We start from the raw sequence: 15,866 nt of genomic DNA on the forward strand, positions 1-15,866 counted from the left end.
GTAATCTATCAACGCACAGCCCAAACCACTGGACGGATCGGGCTGAAAGGCATGCAGGTAGATGTTATGACAAAGGCTTCCACTAGGATTTTACGAAACTCCACCCCTAAAGTCGCGGGCAGCCGCTAGTTAGTGATAGATCTCTCTACACTACTATCCTATCTAGTTGTGACCTAGCTAATATTCGGATAACCTACTACGAAATAAGAGATCCAACCTACATCTATTTTTAAAGTTGTTGTCTCAGTTTTTTGACCTGAGCTTTTACGATTTTAATTTAAAATTTCCTTCCTCACAACTGTATTCTGCAAAAAGTCAATTTAGAAACGTATCTACGAGTAACCGATCTGCAACAGGATGCCCATCTCGCTAACGGTTGGACTCCGCCGAAAAATGTAAAGGACGTCTCACACGGTGTTCTGACTGAGACAAAGTCTATGACCAACAACTTAATAGTGTTGCAGTGGATGCTACAAATACTGATTCTTAGAAGATGTTCTGATGAATGATGATTTTACGTCACTGATAACAATTAAATTTTAACGACGATTGAATCTCAACCCTCATAATAGGTACGATACGATAAATAATTTAATATTTAATAATTTATTATTATTAAAATTGAATTGTTATCAGTGACGTAAAATTTTCGTCACTGACAATAGTGACAATATAGCTGTCTTTCGTGGTTTATCATGAAGTTCGAGTGTGACGTTCGACTGATTCCAAATTACCTACAATCTTACTATACTACTGTATTAATAGAAGTTACCGAAATCATATTCGGCCATACTTAAGAATTATGGAAAATGAGTAAATTATGCTCTTACCACGATATGTTATCCCAACTAATATTATAAATGCGAAAGTAACTCTGTCTGTCTGTCTGTCTGTCTGTCTGTCTGTTACGCTTTCCCGCTTAAACCTCGCAACCGATTTTGATGAAATTTGGCATAGAGATAGTTTGAGTCCCGGGAAAGAACATAGGATAGTTTTTATCCCGGTTTTTGAAACAGGGACGCGCGCGATAAAGTTTTTCTGTGACAGACAAAATTCCACGCGGGCGAAGCCGCGGGCGGAAAGCTAGTAATCAATAATTGTATGTAAGTCCTCGTTTTCCTATTTACAGATGAAGATATTATCTCGTCTAAAGTTCCTATTCCGATCTACAAAACAGACTTGTGTTTGGTGAGCTTAAACTGGCGATCGCAGCACTCCCGTGACTTGCATAGCAATGAGTCCAGACAGTGCCCGCTATATAACGCTGGCACAGACAGCGTCCAACACTAGCCCGACTGCTGTTCACCTCACCACACCCTCGAGCAAGGGAATCCAGTGAAACTCAACATGAAACTCGTCAGCTTTGTGGTCTTGGCCTGCGCGGCCTGGCAGGCGGCAGGATATCCTTACTACCCGTATTATGGAAACAATTATGACACTTGTGAGTACACAGCTGTAAACACTTTTTTCAAAGACTTATGGTTATTTTAAAATATTTTTCATAACTGTTAAAATTTTATTTATTTTTGCATAGTTCGTCTTAAGGTTTAAGAATTTATTTCTCAAAAGAAATTGTACATTTCACTTAAAATGAGAAACAAGGTATTTCAATTATTTATAAAATAAATGTAGGTAGATCTTAAACTAAGGGCGTACGGATTTAATTGTTCACCAAACACAAGACATTCGTCGGTAGACGTGAAAAAAACAAGACACATTGACCTTATTAAGTATCACTTTTTGACTCAGGTGTAGAAGGCGATCACTTGCCATCAAGACCTTTATGCGGACCTTTGAGGATGTGGAACTTTAATATCTTTTTGAAAAACGGAAAAGACTGAATTTCTTTGATGTTTTTGGGTAGCTTATTATATTGCTGAGCTCCTTCATATAATATACTTTTTTTACCATAATTAGTTCTGGAAGGTTTCAAAAGAATATTGTTGTTTTGCCTAGTTATATTTTTTCTTGATTGTCCTACTTTAGTAAATGATATTTTTGAATGAATATCTTTAGTGAGGATCTTTCGTACAAGTACACATATATTATATAGGTAGGTCTGGGATACGGACATTAATTTTGTATCTTTGTAAAGTTTTTCAGAGGAAGTATAATAGTCGTAATGGAAAAGAAGTTTAATTAGTTAGTCTTCTAATTTTGGTGTGAAAATTGAGGGGAGGTTTATTAAAGTCTCTTGGGTGTAAATTAATGTATTTTGAATCATAATTCTGGTGAAACGCGTAACCACACTGTGTCCCATCTGGAAATTGACCCTGTGTATGTGACAACACAATTTGCATTTGTGTGGACAAACGCGAAGAAAAATATGAGCATATAGGACTCTCTGAATTTCATTACACATAAATGTGGTAAAAAAAAAATTCACAGACAACTTACTTTTGCCCCCAGTATCGTACGGATCGAGCGACAACACCCGCGGCGGGATGGTGATGAGCCGCTACTTCAACCCTTACTACAACCCTCGCGCCGTCGGCGGCGGCATGGCGGCCTTCATGTTCAAGCAGCCTGAAGAACCCGCGCAGCAAGCGCCTAGCCAGTACTACCTCCCCGACCGCCGCCGCCAGACCCAGGACGAATACTACCCGCAGCAAAACGAGGTCTTCTTCCCTCAAGCTCCCGAAAAACCCATCGTCACCGAAGCCACTGATCTCGTGGAGCCGACTGAGAAAACTGAGTTTGTCCCGACCACAGCCCGCACCGTCACCACTGTGCCAGAGCTGGTAGAGCCAGAAGTGGAAGAAGTGGAGGAGCCAGTGCAGAAGCCTAAGAAGCGAGTGTCCAAGAGGAAGCAGGTGAAGAGGCCAGTCGAAGACGAGGAGGAGGATGATGATTATCAGCCCAAGATGCCCACAGGAGCGTTCTTCCCGATGTTCTTCGGCTGGGGTGGAAGGTCTGCGAACGGAGGCGGGCCTGGTGGAGCCACGGCCATCGCCAACGCGTACAGCACCGGCCGCGGAGGAGTCGCCACTAGTCACGCCACAGCCTACGGCGCTCCCAGACCGGACTTCAAGTCGCAGCCTTAACTTAAGCTAATTTATCTTGGTCTTTAGGCGAGATGCAGATACTAAGGAAATAATCGTCGATAAGTCACGTGATTTTTCGATTGCATTCAAATATCTTGACAGTAGTTTGTCTTCGAAAAGCATCTCATTTAAGGACTTTTGTTATAGTTATATCCCAACTAATATTATAAATGCGAAAGTAACTCTGTCTGTCTGTCTGTCTGTCTGTCTGTCTGTCTGTCTGTCTGTCTGTCTGTCTGTTACGCTTTCCCGCTTAAACCTCGCAACCGATTTTGATGAAATTTGGCATAGAGATAGTTTGAGTCCCGGGAAAGAACATAGGATAGTTTTTATCCCGGTTTTTGAAACAGGGACGCGCGCGATAAAGTTTTTCTGTGACAGACAAAATTCCACGCGGGCGAAGCCGCGGGCGGAAAGCTAGTGATCTAATAACATAAACTGCCATTTTACATCGATTTTATTATTGATCGTTTTAGTGCCATCTCGTGGTCATTCATCGAATTTTTTGTCTTAGTCAGCGATGTGAATCGATAGTGGTTTAAACTACTGATTCAATATTGTTCAGTCATCTCGTTTGAGTAGAGAGGGCGTTCGAAAATTATATGTATTAAATAAAATCGGAAATATATCAATGTTAATATAATTATGAGTTTTATTTGTGTGTCACAGTCAGGTAAAATATACTTTATCTGCTTACCAACATCACACAAGTACCTACTATAAAATGACATCTAGCTAGGATTAGAAATGTAATCACTAAATAGGGTGATTGCTTTAGTAATTAGCCTATATACAGGGTGGAAACGATAAGTGATCTCACTCGATTATTTCTAAACCATACAAGATATCGAAAAACTGGTTCCTGATCCTGAAAGTGCTTTACGAGCTCTTTCAAACGGCACCAATAACAGGTTACAGAATAAACTGGATCTGTCCGAAAATTCAATGTTTCCGGCTTCCATACATTTGGTACAGCCTCATAATATTAAAAACTACAGAAGGTATCGTAAAACTGGTTACTGGTCCTAAAAGTGCTTCACGAGCTCTATCCAACGGTATCAATATTAAGTTACAGAATAAACTGGATCTATCCAAAAATCCAATGTTTCCATCCCTCATACATTTAGTACTACCACAGTCATGGCACTCATCTCTTGATACTTGATACAACACTTTATAGCAAGTAAAGCCTAAAACTAACTTTTTCCTTGAATAATTTTAAATAAAAATGCAATTTACGAGTTTTTTTTAGGTTCATTATTTAATTTTTTTAAATTACACTTAATATTGTGTGGTTGGCATACATTTAGTATGGAAGCTGGAAACATTGAATTTTCAGATACTTCCAGTTTATTCTGTAACCTGTTATTGGTACCGTTTGAAAGAGTTCGTAAAGCACTTTCAGGGTCAGTAACCAGTTTTTCGATATCTTGTATGGTTTAGAAATTATCGAGTGAGATCATTTATCGTTTCCACCCTGTATAGTTATTGGCATATTGGATTGTTAATAAGTAAGAGACAAAAATATTTACTACATTGGACTGCGTATTGCTCAGAAATAATATTTTTCTCTTTTCTTCTCTTAATAACTTCCATTAGGCTTGTTTCTTTTCATTTTAGGCAAGTTGGCCAATAACTATGTATTGACTAATTACCTACTATAGCGATCACCCTAAGAGTAGTAGTAATTACAAACCATGAAAATAATTAACCTTATTCATTGGCATAGTAATAAAAAGATGAACCAGGTATTTCACCAGATACACGGAAGAGTAAAACCTTTTCTAACCCAAGCAAGAACATTGGATTGTTAACATTATTTTTTATAAAGTGCTGCAAACAAAAAACTAATTCAATACTATTAACACTAAGTAACAAGGTCTATTAAAATTATAGATTTATGCTAAATTACTACCTACCGCAATTATTTTCTACGTCACAAGTAATGGTAAGTAGATGTTACACACATATTTGCAGGTATGATACAAAAAACTACGTATATATTTACTGTCTACTCCAAGAGACGTAGGTACTTACATGACTATCTTGAGTAGTTTTAGTTATAACAAATTAATTCAAAAACTTAGACAAACAACGCATTTATTTTATTTTCGTGCATGAATTAACTAATGGAAAAATTCACATCTAACTCTACATTTATTAGAAAAACAATTCCAAGTACTCTACCTAGTAGGTACCTATATTTTCTGTTACAGTCGATCAACTAGGCTATGCCTAATGCCAATTGTTACAATAATCACTACATAGTATAAAACAAAGCCGCTTTTCGCTGTCTGTCCCTACGTAGTATGCTTAGATATTTAAAACTACGCAACGGATTTTGATGCGGTTTTTTTAAATAGATAGAGTGATGCAAGAGAAAGGTTTATGTATGAAGCACATGCATATTATAGAAGAGAAAAGCCGCGAAATTCCATTGCAACTGTGCGAAGCCGGGGTGGGCCGCTAGTATTAAATAAAATGATCTAATATCACACCGATTACCTAGCAGAGCTAGTAGTACCTACATACTAATATTATAAACTCGTGAACGATAACAAACAAACAAAAAATGTACATAAAACAGTCATCTAATACTCTCACACAAATACACTCATAGTGTAGGTTACACATAATTAGCTATTTAGACTTGCATCTAACTTGCATAGAGTATAACAATTAGCACGTAGGTATGGCGTGTGTGGCCCCATAGATTATAGAAAAAGATTAATGGTAATTCAAAACACGGTTTAACAGAACGAGCATTTCTTCGAAAATGTTTTTCAAATGGTATTTAACCCGATAATGTAAACCTAAACCTCATCTTTAATACGGATGTGGTTTTTGCATCTTGCATCTCGTTTATCATCGTCGTGACTCGCTTGACCATTAAGGATCATATCACAATAAAAATACTATTTCTAAGCTTATTCTAAAGTTCATTTATAGCTGCTGAACTTAGAAAAATTATAAAGAAGTGTTTGCCAGACAAATAAAAAATGAAGAGACAGTCGAAGGTTGCTGGCGAATCTATTATTCAAACATCATTAGCATTGTGAAGTGGCAATATTCCGAAATATATTTAGATAACGTTACGAGCAGTTAGAACATAAGGCACATCGAAAATGGCCTGCCGATTTTCAATTACAGGACACCGTGTTACACCGAAAAGTGTCTTTAAAAGCTTACATCAGTGACATTGCCCTTTTATATTGACATTTTATAGTAGGCAGTAGGTACCTACATTTATATAAGGTTAGGCCATGAAACATTAATAGTACTTGTAGTAAACATTACTTGTACTTAATCGTATATCATGCGTGACGGTGATGTATGAAATGCAATTAAATTCTAATGACATTTATGTCTACTTATATTATATACGAGTAACTAAGTAGGTATAATCTTTTGTTGATTTCAATAAGTTATATCTACAAAGGCAAACCTTAATAACCCCAATAAATTTTTATGGCTGGGCCATTGAAGATTCGTAGCTTGTTTGCTAAATTAATAAAAAGTCATTCACACTCTCACAAATCTCACAGCTAATACTATGTAACTGTGATCAGCTACATAGTTAATTATACCTACTTTCGGCTGATAAATTATTCAAGCAAAATATTTTGTGACTCTACATTATATTTTCCTAAATTAATTGAATTCAGAAAACAATTTCTTGTACAAAACCGCAATAAAAATTATAGCGAAGTCTTGTCTCCACTGTCGTTATAATAAATCTATCAACAATGCATATTTATTATTTAAAACGCCAATGACGTAAACGTTTGATATTAAACGCATGATCATTGTAGACTCTAATATATTTAATTGTTGTCATTATATGTAATTGTGCTGCTTTAACTAGATTCATAAAGTAGAAATAAATACTTATAATAGTAGGTACTTAGAATTTCTTGTAATATTAATGTCAAGGTCAAAATAACCCATCAGGTTCCGATGCAAGATTTTAAGATACGATATTGGAAAGTCCAACTAACCACAACTGGATAAATAGTGTGACCACAATCAAGCGTTTAGTTGGTAACTTATTTAATTTCATCCATGTTTTTGTAAATTGTAATAAACAAAAAAGTAACAGTTTTTTTTCACTTCTCAGCACCAGCTAATATGGTGTCCCGAAGTTACAAACATACATCGATACATCCTAACAAATTGTTGTGTTAACAACATTTGTATACATATAGGCATAGCTATAGATATAAGATTTACTTACGATTGATACTCATCTGAATATTTTATAAAATAAATAAAGTATTTCCTTCGCCCAGTAAATTAATGTTAATTGGTTACCGTGGCAACAAAAAAACTACAACATGATTTTGTTGGAGATTAACTGTGTACAAAAACTTATTGTTTCCGAGTACTCGTGTTTATGTTCGTAAGGCTTGCACGTTTAGACCATTAATATAATAAGTAGTATAAAAGGATGGTTAATAGAAGGATATGGTCAGTAAAGCTCAACCGTAGATATGAAGAGGACGGCGCTAGGTGTCATATTTTGCCTGACCGTAGCGCTCAGCCATGCATCAGGTAGGTGTCATAGAAAAAACCTCGTTATGATTCTATTTCGGTAAACAATGCATTAGAGTTTACATACTGAGTTGGATTTATTTGATGCCAATGGAAAATGAAACATCTAAAGTATCGGTCAAAAGGCCTATTATTGTTATGTGCTCATTAAATTAAAGTCAATACTCGAATTTGAATTAATGACCCACAATCCAAAGTACTCCACAGTTTCTTGTACATTATGTATTGTTATGGTCATAAACACTTTATCTCTTATTGCTTTTTTTTTACAGTGAGGGTCCGTCGTGGTGGCTACGGTAGCCACGGAGGCGGTGGTTACGGCGGCGGCGGGTACGGCGGTGGAGGCGGCGGTGGATTCGGTTTCGGCGGCGGCGGCGGTGGCGGTAGCGGCGGCGGTTTCGGCGGTGGGTTCGACGGCATATCCGACGGCGTCAACGGCATTATTGGAACAGTGAGGTCCGGACTTCAGCACCTTGCCAAAAGCGCTGCTAGCGGCAATGGGAAGTTCGTGAGCACGAAGTCTGATGATGGGAAATCGGGCGGTTTCGCGTTCACTGGCACCCTGGGCGGAAAGGGAGGATACGGCGGCGGGGGTGGCTACAGTGGCGGCGGGGATGGTTTCAGTGGCGGAGGGGGCGGTTTCGGAGGCGGTAGCGGACTCGGTGGAGGAGGCCACGGAGGATCTGGAGGCTTTGGCGGAAGTGGCGGTGGCGCTGGAGGTCTTGGAGGTGGAAGCGGAGGTTATGGCGGCAGTGGAGGCGGAGGCGGCTTTGGAGGAGGCCTCGGTGGCGGTGGAGGAGGCGGCCATGGAGGAGGCGGTCATGGAGGCAGTGGAGGATTTGGAGGCGGATCCACTGGTGGATTGGGCGGAGGAAACGGAGGCGGCCTTGGAGGAGGACATGGCGGCAGTGGAGGATTCGGAGGCGGGTCAAGTGGTGGATTGGGAGGAGGTTCCGGAGGCTCTGGAAGTCTAGGAGGTGGCCACGGAGGCAGCGGTGGATATAGCGGCGGTGGCGGTGGATTTGGAGGCGGTGCTGGATTCGGAGGAGGCGGTGGTTTTGGAGGAAGCGGTGGATATGGCGGCGGATCTAGCGGCGGTCTAGGAGGCGGATCTGGTGGGTCTGGAGGATACGGCGGCGGCTCTAGTGGTGGCCTGGTAGGAGGATCCGGTGGTGGCGGTGGCCTAGGCGGTGGCCACGGAAGTAGTGGAGGCTTCGGAGGTGCTGGAGGCCTTGGTGGAGGCCATGGAGGTAGTGGTGGACTTGGAGGAGGTCAAGGGGGTAGTGGAGGATTTGGAAGTGGAGGCGGCCTAGGTCGTGGTCTTGGCGGTGGTCATGGAGGCAGTGGTGGCTACGGTGGTAGCGGAGGCTCAGGCGGTGGTCTGGGAGGTGGACTTGGAGGTGGAAGTGGTCTGGGAGGCGGTCATGGAGGCGGCGCTGGTTTAGGAGGTGGTTACGGTGGTCACGGTGGCTCCGGGGGTAGTGGTGGGTGCACCTCAGGTTGTGGGGGCTCAGGGGGATACGGAGGATCTCACGCGTCTGCCAGCGCCCATGCTTCCGCATCAGCTAGTGCTGGTGGCTACGGAAAATAAAAACATCGAAACTCCTTCAAGAATATTGTGATGACTTACAAACGAACCCGAATGTACCTAATGATGTATTGAAACACGACTGTATAAACGTAGGCTAGTAAAAAAGATAAACTCATTATTGTTAGTCAATATAATGTTTAAGAAAACCTGTGTCTCTGTTTTATTTACTCGTAACCTCGTTGCTTTTTTTTTTCAATTGATAAAGTTATTTTTTATATGTATTATTATGCGTAACTATTAACGATAGGTAGGTATTTAGAGTGAAGAATCACTAAAGTAAAATTCAGGAAGTAATTTTTTTATTATTCTTATTGCGTAAAACATCTACATGCAAATCATTAATTTTGCTTAGACAATACAGACTTTGCCTTCTACTTTTTTTCATTTTCCATAGTATAAAACGAGTTCTGATAGATTTTTATGCTATGATATGCTACCTACAGATCTTTCTTCTTAAAACAGCCAAAATAAACTTAATTACCTACGCTATTTTGATAATAATCTATCTCAAAGATAGCCACGCCGGTGTTCACGGTCTGCACAGATAGATCTCTTCCATTAAATAAGGTTTGTAATGGCCGACTATTGGTTCTCAGGTTTCGAGCCTAAAAAAGAAAATAAAAAGCCTTAGATGGCCATCGAGCAGTGACGATGACCTCACCACGTTACCGCAAAAAAATACCGGTTACCGGCGGTCTTAGACAAAACACACAGTACCTATAGCATTGCAGGCTTCACTGCATAAAAACATGTAAACAGTACGTTAATGTATTATTAAAACTTGTTATCCGCATTGATTAAGACAGATAACATAAGCTACGATAAAATGAATGAGTCACTATTCCCAATAAGTACCTAATTGTTTTTAGATTAATAGACTAAATCGTATCTCACATGTTTTATAATAACAAAGTATACATACATAACTGAGGACCTAACGAAAAACTCAAAAACAATAACATTGAGGTCACTTGATGAGTGGTTTTTGCTTCAGAAAGTCATCACAACAGTGGCGGGTTCAAAACTTGCCTGACGCAAATATTAGTGTAAACTGTAGTTAATTTAAAATCTCAAAATGTAGGAATATTATGATACGATGGTAATAAAACATATGATTGATTAAAAATATGAGATTACCTATTTCAGCATCTGCTAACGAGGCAACGATGCAATACCGCACGCCTGTATGTGATAGATATTCCAAGCTCCCAGTTATATTCCGGATAGGAACTCTACCACTTAGGTATTTAGATATTCTTCCCTCCTTTAGGACTAACAACCAGATAATAAACGAAAATCCATGTGAGCAAGTGATAGTTTTGCATAAATAACCATATTAATAAGAAGATTAATAATGAAATAGAAGATGCTCAATTTCATAATAACTGAATCGAATTGATGCAACCATAAAACATCAAATTAAGCTAGTAGAATATTTGCTCCTTTTTGTCTGCCGGTAGATTATGTGTAGAATCACGTGTGTTCCACACGTGAATTGCAATTCATCAGTAAAAAAACATCTAATATGTAGATAAGTTCATTGGTGTAAAGCAGCGTTTCCTGCAGTCTTTCAAAATCAATAAATAGGCACTACCACAGAATAATAAGTTGGTACTGCTGGGAAAGAATCTTACTTAGGTACTATACCACTAAGAAAATAATGCGCTTACATACAAACGTACATCAAATATTGTTACAGGTTAGATTTAAATATGTTTAGAAAAATTTGAATCATAAATTGAAAATCATAGGGCAGTTTATTGAAAAGAAAAATGAAACTTATGAACATGTCGACACGACGAGCTTATAAGCTCGCGTGGAACTAGACGACAAGTTGCGTGAAGAGGTCAATGACTTCCATACGAGTGATTAGCCATCATTATAAAAACAAATATTAGATGTCGCGACCTATCAGATTACGGAAGTTTACTAGCTAGCTTTAGGTATAGTTATACTTATACAGGCAATTATTTAATTTTGGAACATCGGACCGACTGAAAATTTCATAATTCGGACACAAATATACGTAGAAACCACGATAGCCGAACGGTGAAGGGGTCGGACTGGCGAACTGGTGATCCGGGGAAGCGGGTTCGGTCCCCGCCGCCGCTCGACTATTGTGGTGAGCACACGCACTCGTGACACAAGCATATTTAGCTTAGTACGAGGGGCTAACAGAACTATTACTAATTTGTGCAATAACAAATTACTAATAATCTTTAAAAAGATATTTCAAAATATTGTGTCTTTCTTCTTGTTTTCACACTGAAACGGCTTAACATCCTTCTTATCCATCCGAAGTACTTTAAGATTAATCCCAACATATCCAGATATAGACCACATAGATACTGTTCTGGCCCGGTGCGTCTCTACCTAATTATAGATTCACTTATCTACTAGCAGGTTAGCGTTTAATTGCCATTATCTGTAACTTGTGTATTCCAAGTAAAACCAAGGTACGTTATTTTATTCAGAAGTAGGTATTAATATTTATAATAAGAAGAATAAATACATACGTAGCAAGTACAGTGTATTAGCGCGCAAATAAACTTAAGGAAAAGTCAAACTGGCAGTTTTAAGAATAAACACACTCTTCGCAGAATAAAATGTTATGATAAGTAGATACTTTAATTAATATTATGTTTCTCGTAGCGATCCAGCGAATTAAAAAAGTGTAACAAAAAATTATTCGGCGTAGTCATGGTCAGTGGAACTTTTGTAGGGTTTTACATATCAATATTTTTAAGAATTAGTAACGTCAGTCAACATTTTAATTGCTATTAGATTTTATCAATACCGCAAACCTAAATAAAAGAACACGATTCGAAAAAGAAGTTAATCTTTGGCTCTAAATTATTTAAATTGGGGGTCAAATTAAATGAGGCAACAATATAATATAACGATTAATATTTTTGTTTAAAATAATTCAAACATACATCATCATCATCGTTTCAGCCATAGGACGTCCACTGCTGATCATAGGGCTCCACCAAAAATATCCACAAGGCCAGTTGGTAGCGGCCTGCATCCAGCGCTTTCCTGCTACCTTTATGAGGCCGTCGGTCCACTCGTAGGTGGACGTCCTACGCCTCCACTCTAGAACCTTGCTGCCCCATCGGCCGTCAGTTCTGCGTACTATGTGCCCTGCCCTGCCCATTGCCACTTCAGCTTGCTAAGTGACAATGAAGAAACATACTTCATGTATGTTATTTTACTTTGGTTACATTATTTTGATACAAATATCAAAATTACGAGTACGAACTCTATCTAGTAAATGAATAGTTATGGGCTTCCGTAATATTATGTCTTCTTATCCTGTCTTTTCGCCAGATTATCTGTAATAGATTGCTTCTTAACGATAGGACTGCCTAAATTGTTACATGCAATTGTAATTTTAATAAAGTGTTTGGTACCTACGTTTGTGTTATTGGTATGCACTTGCAAATCTTGCAATTAGAGCTATTGGTACTCCAACTGCAAGGCGGTAACTATTTTTTTGTTATCGTTCTTTGTTTATGGTTTCACTCTATGTCTTTGCTGTATAAAAATAACATCATCATTTTTCCTCCTCTCACGCGGAATCTATACAAATAATCTCCAGAAATGCATCTAAGTTTAGACATGTAGTTTTTACCGTGACAGCTAACGCCAAGGCGAAGCAAAAAAATCGGTATGAAAAACATAAGTGGATGTTAAACACTGGGTTTGAAACTATGACATAAGCTGGCACTTGGCAGTATATAATGTGCAGACGGGAATGCCTTGGTACAGTCTGCAGGATGGCACGGCTCGCGTTGCCCGTGGTGGCCCTAGGGCTGGTGGCCTGCGTCTACGCTGCTCCAGGTACCAAGCTTTCTATCGCCCATATCATGAAACCGCATTTTAAACTACAGTAGAATCTCGATTATACGGACTCATTCTTCGCGGCTCTAATTACCGATTTAGGGCATGGACCCATCAATACGGCACGGTGACACGTTTTTTGTATTATTCAATAACATTTTTATACAACTAGCATCTTTAACGTTCCAGGTTACGGTGGGGGTTCTAACGGCGGGGGAGGAGGCGGCGGCGGTTTCGGCGGCGGTGGTGGCTTCGGCGGAGGTGGCGGCGGTGGCTTCGGAGGAGGCGGCGGCGGTGGCCAAGGAGGCGGGGGCGGATTTGGAGGGGGCGGTGGAAGCGGCGGAAGCCATGGAGGCGGTGGAGGCCTGGGAGGAGGCGCCGGCGGCGGCCTAGGAGGCGGAGAAGGCCTTGGAGGCGGCGGCGGCGGCGGCTTTGGAGGCGGAGGAGGTGGCGGCGGTGGAGGCTTAGGAGGCGGTGGCAGCCTTGGAAGCGGCAAACTCCTCGGTGGATTTGTCAAGACGTTATTAAATGGCGGCCATGGCGGCGGTGGTGGACTTGGAGGCGGCGCTGGATCAGCAAACGGAGCTGGAGGTGGTGGTGGACATGGCGGTGGCGCTGGTGAAGGCCTCGGAGGTGGCGCTGGATCAGCAAACGGAGCTGGAGGTGGTGGTGGACATGGCGGTGGCGCTGGTGAAGGCCTCGGAGGTGGCGCTGGATTAGGAGGCGGAGCCGGAGGTGGTAGTGGACTCGGAGGAGGCGCTGGTGGAAGCTATGGAGGTGGCGCTGGAGGCGGGGCTGGAGGTGGCGATGGACATGGAAGCGGCAGCGGTGGCGGCCTCGGAGGTGGCGCTGGTGGAGGCCTTGGAGGAGGCGCTGGATCAGCAAACGGAGCTGGAGGTGGTGGTGGACATGGCGGGGGTGCTGGTGGAGGCCTCGGAGGTGGCGCTGGATTAGGAGGCGGAGCCGGCGGTGGTAGTGGACTTGGAGGAGGCGCTGGTGGAAGCTATGGAGGTGGCGCTGGAGGCGGGGCTGGAGGTGGCGATGGACATGGAAGCGGCAGCGGTGGAGGCCTTGGAGGTGGCGCTGGATCAGGAAATGGAGCCGGAGGTGGCGCTGGATTAGGAAACGGAGCCGGAGGTGGCGCTGGATTAGGAAACGGAGCCGGAGGTGGCGGTGGACTCGGAGGCGGCACTGGTGGAGGCTATGGAGGTGGCGCTGGAGGCGGGGCCGGAGGTGGCGATGGACATGGAGGCGGTGGTGGTGGAGGCCTCGGAGGTGGCGCGGGATTAGGTGGCGGAGCTGGAGGTGGTGGTGGACATGGCGGCGGTGCTGGTGGAGGCCTCGGAGGTGGCGCTGGATTAGGAGGTGGTGGTGGACATGGAGGCGGCGCTGGAGGCCACGGAGGTCATGGAGGCGCGGCCGGATCGGGAGGCGGCGGCAGTGGCGGCAGTGGCGGCAGTGGCGGCAGTGGCGGCGGCTACGGCGGTGCCGGCGCCCAGGCTTCAGCCAGCGCTAGCGCGAGCTCAAGCGCGGGCGGCTATGGAGGCCATAAGGGAGGTTACGGGTGAGCACTTCTACGTTATTTTTGATTGACCTAACTTCCATATTGTGGATTTTCAACTTAACATATTGGGTTATTATCGCTTTGTGGATAGTTATTCGTTTATCAGTACCTAATGCAATTTATTTTCTTTTTGTTTCAGTCGATAAATAAAGAACTACCAAATTCAACGTTACCTGAAATGACATCCCAAAAGCTCATGTGATAAAAAATACCTATTTTTTTATTTTATTATTGTATAGCAATGAATATTGATCAATGTTTTGCCATATTTTTTAAACGTTTGTTATGAATAAAAATAAAAATACGTATGTAAAATGATCTAAGTGTCGTCTTTTTTTTGTACCTACTAGTGACCTTTACTGAAAGAAAGAACTATTTTCGAAACCTCACAACCCAGCGCTACGGGTATATTCCTGGCTTAGTACAATATAGCACTGAAAGTGCTTATAAAATCAACGACTTTACAAAGTAGAGAGCACGAGCATAATATTCTCTAACGATCTGCTACTTTGTCATCACTGGTGAGGGCAAGCGGCTATAAATATTGTGATAAGTAATGAGCTTCTAGGGGCTTATTCCACTATTTCCCGTTGACAATCCCCGTCAACGAGGATTAGTGAACAAAAAGTTCATTAATCCCCGTTATAGTAGGATTTTATTTAGATTTTATAAGTTCCAATTGGCGTTAACGGGGAATAGTGAACAAAAAGTTCACTAATCCCCGTTGACGGGGATTGTCAATGGGGAATAGTGGAATAAGCCCTTCTAGGGGGCGCTGCTGTTTGCGTTAACTCCAACTAAAAAAAGGCTTCCTCTTGATTCACTATCTATTGCTGAAACTGCTGCGTAGTTTAAAGATCTAAGAAAGATCTATAGACAGCTGAAGCGACTTTTGTTTGCTATAGGTATACAGGGTGTTAGGTAAATGGGTATATGAGCCGACACTAGCCCATGTTAACATGGGCATATAAATGGTATGGTGAAGTCAGAAATTTGATATCACCATTTTGTTTTTTTTATTTTCATACAAAATAAATTTTGATATAAAATCCGGTTTGTATGAAAATTAAAATAATTAAAATGAAGATATCAATTTTCTGACTTCACCATACCATTTATATGCCCATGTTAACATGGGCTAGTGTCGGCTCATATACCCATTTACCTAACACCCTGTATAGATTTAAAAATACTATGTAGGTACATATTTCGTTCTTATGAGGGGATTAATTTGTATTATGTAGATCTACTCGTAATAGTATCCTTTTGGCCT

At 41.3% G+C, this 15,866-nt stretch overlaps 3 protein-coding genes across 3 annotated transcripts; all 3 read left to right on the forward strand.

The window, feature by feature from the left end:
* The first annotated feature begins 1,294 nt into the window (after positions 1-1,294).
* On the forward strand, positions 1,295-3,191 carry LOC135075041 (uncharacterized). The gene is made up of 2 exons (XM_063969414.1): positions 1,295-1,441; positions 2,410-3,191. The coding sequence occupies exons 1-2, from the start codon at positions 1,348-1,350 to the stop codon at positions 3,042-3,044; spliced, it is 729 nt and encodes a 242-aa protein (XP_063825484.1). The 5' UTR covers positions 1,295-1,347; the 3' UTR covers positions 3,045-3,191.
* Positions 3,192-7,487: 4,296 nt separating this feature from the next.
* LOC135076682 (uncharacterized) lies at positions 7,488-9,186 on the forward strand. Its single transcript, XM_063971105.1, has 2 exons — positions 7,488-7,595; positions 7,868-9,186. The coding sequence occupies exons 1-2, from the start codon at positions 7,535-7,537 to the stop codon at positions 9,184-9,186; spliced, it is 1,380 nt and encodes a 459-aa protein (XP_063827175.1). The 5' UTR covers positions 7,488-7,534.
* Positions 9,187-13,403: 4,217 nt separating this feature from the next.
* Positions 13,404-14,916, forward strand: LOC135076691 (uncharacterized; the record flags this gene model as incomplete). Its single annotated transcript, XM_063971114.1, has 2 exons — positions 13,404-14,593; positions 14,733-14,916. Coding segments are annotated over 2 exons (1,197 nt in total), but the record flags the coding sequence as incomplete, so codon positions are not given.
* Between the last annotated feature and the right edge of the window lie 950 nt (positions 14,917-15,866).

The sequence above is a fragment of the Ostrinia nubilalis genome, chromosome 1 (genome assembly GCF_963855985.1).
Source record: "Ostrinia nubilalis chromosome 1, ilOstNubi1.1, whole genome shotgun sequence".
NCBI classification, from domain to species: domain Eukaryota; kingdom Metazoa; phylum Arthropoda; class Insecta; order Lepidoptera; family Crambidae; genus Ostrinia; species Ostrinia nubilalis.